Below are 7,545 nucleotides of genomic sequence, written 5' to 3'. Positions count from 1 at the left end.
GCTGAAAGAGAGGAAAGGGAAAGACTGGCTGCTTGTGTTACTCAAAACAATTATTGCGAAACCTGTACTAAACAACAGTTAATTCAGTATACATGTATTGAATGCAGATGACAATTATACTTGTGCAGTTTAAATCTGCTTGACGTCTGTCTGGTGAAATTATACGGCTTGCCAACTTGATTGGCATGTTAGTTTTGCCAGACCTGCGGTTGGTTGGTTTTATTCCGTGGTATTTGTGGTAAGATGAGATGTTTGTGAAGACTAAAGGTAACAATGTTTAGAATCATGGCTACAAATTTGGAGTGAAATTAATATATGTAAATTATGAAAACCATACAGATTTAAATTTAGAATAATTTGATTTTATCTGAAGACAACAGCAAGACATTGTGTCTGTCCATCTGTGTCATACTTCCTTTTGGAAAGCATTTTAATTCTTGTAAAGACGGGTAACATAAGCTCCTGGTTTTTAGAATGATGGGGTTATTTCATTGCTTGTGCCAAACATTTGCAAAGGCAGATGGCTCCATTCCATTTTCCAAAGGGCATTCTAGAACCATTGACCACACTTTGCTTCTATGGTCTATAAGTCAACACATTCTAGAAGGAAATGGGTACAACAACAACTAGTAGGTATCTATTGGTTAACATACATAGTACGGTCCATTGACAAAATTACACATTTCTTGTGTGTATAAGAAGCGCTACAATTTCTACAGATTGACTCATATGGATTTCATCGTGCCAATGGAAGATGGAGGTCAGCTCTCATACCCTATTATCACCATTCAATTTTCATGTTAAATCCACATGCTGGAAAACAGGGCCAAAACAGAACAATGTCACCATTCAAATACATTATGCACCCATGTCTAACTATGTACAAACACTAATATTTAGTCTGAAATGTAGGCCTTGGGCAAGACTCAGCACCGGTGTCCTGTTGTCACCCTTTCCCTTTGGATGGTGCCTTCACTGGTGATCCAACTGCCCACTGATATTCTTCATGATTTCATATAGCCGCCCCCTTGCACACACACTCAGGTACACAAACACTCTCACACACAGCTGGCATTGTTCTGATGAGGGATGATCTGGAATGCCCCTACCATACACGCAGGGCAAGCAGTGATCAAAGAGTACATTTTTCCGGAAAAAAAACACCGTGATCAGTTTAATTGTGGATTTTCAATCACGCCTACCCCCTTGAAATCCTTTATCATAATCTGTGTGAGGTTTTTCAATGGGGGGAGGCATCTGAGGGGAGGGTGCAAGACAAGCAGAAGGTGTTGATCCCATTCTGCCGGAGCCTGCCTCCAGTTCTCCCCGTGCACCATGTGTGTTGCATTACGGGCCAAATGGATGAAGAACCCAAATAAATAAGAGCCGGCAGATATCCATACCTCCCACGCTCACTGGGAAACAATCAGGCCTGTTTGTGATCAAATCCGACAAACAGTAGAGGAAGTAATCCTCCAAACAACACAGGAGAGAGGGAGAAAGGGAGAGAGAGAGAAAATAAAAATCTGAGCCTACGTCCTCTTTCGTAGGTTACCACAGACACAAAACACAACAGACTCACTCACACACGCTCACATAATTCTCCTCCCAGAGCTTAGCCACACACAGATATACTCATGTCAAGGCAGTGGAGGCAGCAGGAGGAAGTGGAGGGCTGTATTTTGTTGAGGACTTGCTCATTCTGGGGCATCAAGTGCCATTTCCTCTTCCTGCGGACAGAGGGGGGTTAATCCCAGCATTAAATGTCTGTCGCTCCTCTGCGATTTGGTCAAAGGGTGGTGGGGGGTGGGTGGGAGGAGGAAGTGTCTCCTCAGACTTCTTGATGTGGTGGTGGTGGTTTTCAGGGGATGGGGGGTGCTTCCTGTCGCATGGGGTGGGAGGTTTTGCTAGAGGAATGTACGGTCAACAGGAACCTCTCTGTCTGATAGGGACTCCTCTGCTGACTGAGGGGAAAGTGCAATTTTGCGTGGCGCAAAGACGAAACTAGCCAAAAGAACACACTCTGGACCTTACACTGCACCCAAAGCACTCAAAATTCACCTAGTTCTTTCAGGGATGGAGTTCATGTTCAGTGCATTGGCTACATTTCTCATTTGCCGCTTTTTTTAGGCATAAAGGTGTTACATGCTCATAAGCTAAGCATACCTTGGCTGGTGAGACCACATTAGAGTTTGAGAATTTCTTCCAGTTGTGGTCTCACCATACATCACTGTCTAATGCTAAAAGTATTTTCTCTCTGCATCTCCGAGGTCATTTGGAAGGACAGACAGTGGCCTACATGGCAGATCCTCTATCAGCAATACAGTGGAATCATACAGATTTACAGGGCAGTTTACCTTCTCAATGACTCACTGCTGTTCCTGTCATCCTCTGCACTGCTGGATAAGCAAAGTTCTGTGATGTCACCAAATGTATTTGATGAGGCAGAGAGCCACGCTTGGTCGCTCACCATGTAGAACAATGGTCTGATGACTACCACAGAAAAAAGTCAATGTCAATTTAATCTGAGTAAATAGCATTTACCTGTTGTACCACATAGCACATTACAGGTGATTCCTTTTTTTTTATTTCCGCCTATCTGAACAACAGGTGCATAACAAGTAGACTGTATTTTCCCTGAGACTCCAAAGATTGTAACATGTGTTGACATTGTTCACGTTTATCACTGACAGTTGTTATTTATTATTTATGCAAATAGATACAATGTAGCCTACTGTTACTGTTTTCAAATGGATAATACCAGTCACGTTTGGCTATGTTTTGGTGGAAACAACTAAAGCTTACAACTTAGTGACGTCCTTTTGTAGTAAAGAGTGTTGAAATATTTTCCTTTCTTTTTTTTTCTGTCGCAGGTCTCAAGTTGCAATCAAGGAGGAGCTGAGAATCCTTCGGGCCCATGTTGGAACCTGCTCCACAAATATAAAGAGCTGCCTCTCCATAACAAGGGAAAGACTGAATCACAGCTTTCGAGGAGGAGTCGAACGGAGCGCACCGTGCACAACGAGACGCACAGTGGCACCCAGCAGCTCCTGTCATTTAGCATAGGTTGGTCTGAAAACCAATTTGGTCTCACATGATTTCAAGGTTCTGTCACAATTTCTCGTCATTTTTCTTTTGGAATGATTTACTTACTTAGGCTACTTTTTTTCATTTAAAAAAATATCAGTTCACCTAAGTAGGATCTATGCTCTATTGTTTTTAATTGACCGAGTAGAATCAGTAGTAATTAAAAAAAAAGTTTAAAAGAAGGGAGATTAAGAGCCGCAGCCAACGTCTGCTCCAGTGCAGGGTTCGGGAATGGCGGCGTTAATTAGCGCATACTCCTCTTGGCCGGAGAGCTTTGAATGCTCTGCGGGAGATGGAGACGTCCCTGACGGACACACCTCTCACAGAAGTTCTGTGGACAAGACATCGGAGCCGCGCATCAGGAGACCCATGAATGCTTTCATGGTGTGGGCCAAGGATGAGCGAAAGCGCCTTGCCGTTCAGAATCCCGACCTACACAACGCAGAACTTAGCAAGATGCTTGGTAAGAAAATATTCATTCATATTATTATAGTTATTTTTATTATTATTTAGACATTTTGTTAGCTTAACTGGAACATTTGTTTTGCACCGAAAAACTAGTTTGCATCATGCCACAAAAGTCATCTCAAGGACATTACAAGTTGGACTTATTTAGGCTTAAGTGGTCGCAATCAATGACTCGTTTTTTTGTGTCCACACTATGCAATGAAACATGAAAAAGAACAAAAAAGCTTTCTTTTTGCTTTTGTAAAATAACTGGAATCTGAATACAGAACTTTGTATTACTTTACATGCCGGCTTTGCAAAAACACACATGGATTGTTACATTTGAGGTATTGATAGAACAGTGGTGACACCTCTAAATGTTCGTTTTATACGCAAACAAACTACTAGTCAACTTCACTACGTGGAATAATAACCAACATGATTATTTGGATTTTTGGATTATTAACTTTGATGATGAGTGCATGGAGTTTCAATGAAGCAGGTGGTATCACTGGAGAGATTGAACAAGTGGTATTTATAAAGTTAATTTATCTCACGACTGACTAAAATCGTGACGACCGAAGTTTTCACTCCTGATCAACGACTAATTAACGCCTGACAATCATTTCCACCACGTAATTGTACAAATCTTATATAGTAATAAAGAAAGTATAGGTATAAAACCCCCGTAAAAACAGAGTGTAACTGGAATTATAGTCTGTGAAAGTGTCACAACTGATAACACTAAAGTAAAATGTAATTAGTAAACTCTGTTATTTACATTTTGCCCATCAGAAAGTTCAAATTTCAAAACAGTATATGAAGAAAATTATCTAATTAAATATCAACACCCTTACTCAGACTGTTTTTTAAAATGTAGATTTTTGTTGTTGTTATAGTTTTTCAGTTCTTGTGGCATATAATGAAACTTTTCTAAAATGACGTGAGAAAGTGATTTTCAGATGACTTTCATAAATAATAAAAAAAAAAAATCACCAAATGACATTCTTTAAAAAAGTGTACAGCTTCTTAGTGATAAATATAATTAGAAGTACAATAATGGGAAAAGATCCCCGCACTGATATTAAACATAATGATTTCAAAATAAACAAGGGTGCAGGAGTGATCTCGGATATTTTACTAATATCATTTTTATAACATAATCATTTCAATGTTCACATTGTTAGCTGTGACCATCAAAGCGTCTCCATAGTAAGATCACTGACAAAACATACATGGTATTTCATGGGTTTGAATAGACAGGCAGTGCCGCAATACTGCAGTCATTACCGGTCAATATAAACAGGTAGCATTTCCACAATAAAAATACCATCAAACACGGCCTGGCTAACATTTCCTTCAGCAGGTCTGTACTAATCAATGATGTTCATTAAATGTCATCAGTTGCAAAAAAAGAAGATGATTAAAATTAAACAATGTGTAACAAGCAACATCCACATCCTCAGACTAAATAGGAACTCTTTAGTAAACAGTGCAATATTCAGTTTTTTTGCTTCTTCTTTGTCGCAGGAAAGTCCTGGAAGGCTCTGACTCCCCCGCAGAAGCGTCCGTACGTGGAGGAAGCGGAGCGGCTGCGGGTGAAGCACATGCAGGACTACCCCAACTACAAGTACCGGCCCCGCAGGAAGAAGCAGCTCAAGCGCATCTGCAAGCGCGTGGACCCCGGCTTCCTCCTGGGCGGCCTGCCCCCCGACCAGAACATCCTGCCAGACCCACGCAGCTGCTGTCACCCGCTAGACAAGGATGATGACGGAAGTGTCATCGGAGGCGGTGGAGGAGGGTTCTCGTCACCGTCCCTCCCCGGCATGAGGGTCTTCCGGGATCCGGGCAGCTCCAACAGCAGCTTTGACACCTACCCCTACGGCCTGCCCACACCTCCAGAGATGTCCCCTCTGGATGTGGTGGACCACTCAGAGCACCCGTCCTTCTACCCTGCCTCTATCCCCGTCAGCTCCAGGTCTTGCACTCCACCCTCAGGCGCGTGCCCCGATGACAGACGCCTGGGCCCGGCCCACTTGAGTAACCCACCACCCTATCACCCAGACTACTCCCAGCAGGGTCCTCTACCACCTCACCACCACTGCAGCCCCCACATGGGCCACCACATGTCTATGTCCCACCAGCTCCACACCCCTCCACTCCCCTACTACGGCGCCTCCTTCCCCCAGATCCAGATCCACCATCATGGGCTGCAGGGACACTTGGGCCAGCTCTCCCCTCCGCCGGAGCAAGGTCAGCTGGAAAACCTGGACCAGCTGAGCCAGGCCGAGCTCCTGGGCGAGGTGGACAGGGACGAGTTTGATCAGTACCTGAACTCCAACTCCGCCAGTGGCTACCACCACGGCGAGCAGCAGGGCACCATGACAGTGACAGGACACATCCAGGTGACTGCCGCCACTGCCTGCTCCAGCAGCAACACAGAGAGCAGCCTCATCTCTGTGCTGGCAGACGCCACCGCCGCATACTACAACAACTATGGCCTCTCCTAGAAACACCACTGGACTCCTTACGATTAGAAGAGAGCTGTGGTTAATTGGGACAGGTCATATCAGACTGACGGTTAAAAGGCGGACAAATGAGGAGAGGACAAGGAGACGAGGGGGAGATGGACGGAGACAGGTCAAAGGTCATCTCAGGGATCAACAGATGTTTCTCAACTTTAATGTTGTCGTTCCAAAAAAAAAAGGAGAAGTGAGGAGAGAAGAAAAAAAGAAAGCAATCTAATGAGCTGATTTTGTTCTCATATATAGTTTAGTCTGTCACTGAAGCATGTACATATGTGCTCTTAGGCTTATTTAAGTATTTCTATGTTTTGCATTTTTCTTATTGTACTGCTGTCTTTTCGGTTGGAATTGCCTTCATACACATTGTATGAACCTCATGAATTGTTTTTTACCTCAGCAATTTGTATTTAAAGGATGCTGGTTGAGTATGCAAAAATTCCACATGACATAATAATGGTGAATGATGAAGGAAGTGCATTGAATAACTTTTTTCCACATAGTTCCTAAACATATATATGAATACTTACTTAAATATCTATACTCATAATCGTTATGACCGAGAATAATAATGATAAATATTATGGTATGCTGATCTAGGATTGTGAAATTGAATTAATTTAATTAAGCACCAGTTTTTATATTGATATTAATGCTATCCCCTCCCAACACCTTCCCACACAAAAAACTCTAAAATGACTTTGAAATGAACGTAAAAATGCCTGTACTTATGTATGAGAAATGTACAGTATAACTATAAAGGAAGCTGGATTCACAGATTACTGTGTGTGTTCTCACCGTAATATCTGGCTGACACCATCTGTAATAACGTCAAAGTGAATGAAGGAGCGTAGGTGCTCCTTATTGTTTTGGGAAATTTGAGAAGGACCGTTCCCAAAGACCTGATTAGACCTGAAACAATTGTAATAAAGAAGTCATTTTAAACCAAGGTAACATGGTTCTCATATTTATTATTTTTTTTGTTTGTAAGGTACCAGCATTTTAGCTACATATTCTTGTATGTACTGTGGAAAATCCAATGTGTTCAAGCTGATTCATTGTCATTTCATCTTAACATGCCAGAGGTGAAAGCTATTTTCTTTTGTCTTTCAATCACAAACTCAGTTCCCTAGCAGTGTATAAATACTTTCTTTGTTTTTCTAACAATACAATATTCTGTAAATATCTAATCTCAGATATGTTTATAACTAATTTTATATTCTTTAATTATCATTTTAATTTAGATTTATTTGTATATATAAATTACTATTTATGTGGTGAGTGCATGCATTGACCATAATTATCACCCCGCATTTAGGAAATCTGGAAGCAAGACGTTCTTGACTTTCCACTGTCTTGTGGCTACTATTACCACATCATCTTTTTTTTCTAACAAATCACAAGCTGGAAAGCATCTGCTTCTGTCATCTCTTGCTTTGATAACTTCATACACGTCTGACACTGCTGTAACCATGGTCACGTTGCGCTG

The 7,545-nt window shown here is 41.8% G+C and overlaps 1 protein-coding gene across 1 annotated transcript; it reads left to right on the top strand.

Annotated features, from left to right (window-relative positions):
* Positions 1–2,761: 2,761 nt before the first annotated feature.
* On the top strand, positions 2,762–7,005 carry sox7 (SRY-box transcription factor 7). The gene is made up of 2 exons (XM_012824771.3): positions 2,762–3,550; positions 5,065–7,005. Exons 1-2 carry the CDS (start codon positions 3,319–3,321, stop codon positions 6,042–6,044), a joined length of 1,212 nt encoding a protein of 403 aa, XP_012680225.1. The 5' UTR covers positions 2,762–3,318; the 3' UTR covers positions 6,045–7,005.
* The last annotated feature ends 540 nt before the right edge of the window (positions 7,006–7,545 follow it).

Source organism: Clupea harengus, chromosome 15 (assembly GCF_900700415.2).
Source record: "Clupea harengus chromosome 15, Ch_v2.0.2, whole genome shotgun sequence".
Classification (NCBI taxonomy): domain Eukaryota; kingdom Metazoa; phylum Chordata; class Actinopteri; order Clupeiformes; family Clupeidae; genus Clupea; species Clupea harengus.
Note: the sequence above shows the minus strand (reverse complement) of the source record. Positions and strands in the feature narration are given on the sequence as shown.

Excerpts from the sequence above, each read along its gene's own strand:
- sox7 (XM_012824771.3), top strand. The coding sequence starts at position 3,319 with ATGGCGGCGTTAATTAGCGCATACTCCTCTTGGCCGGAGAGCTTTGAA. Across the intron at positions 3,551-5,064 it reads AGAACTTAGCAAGATGCTTG|GAAAGTCCTGGAAGGCTCTG; the intron begins GTAAGAAAATAT and ends TCTTTGTCGCAG.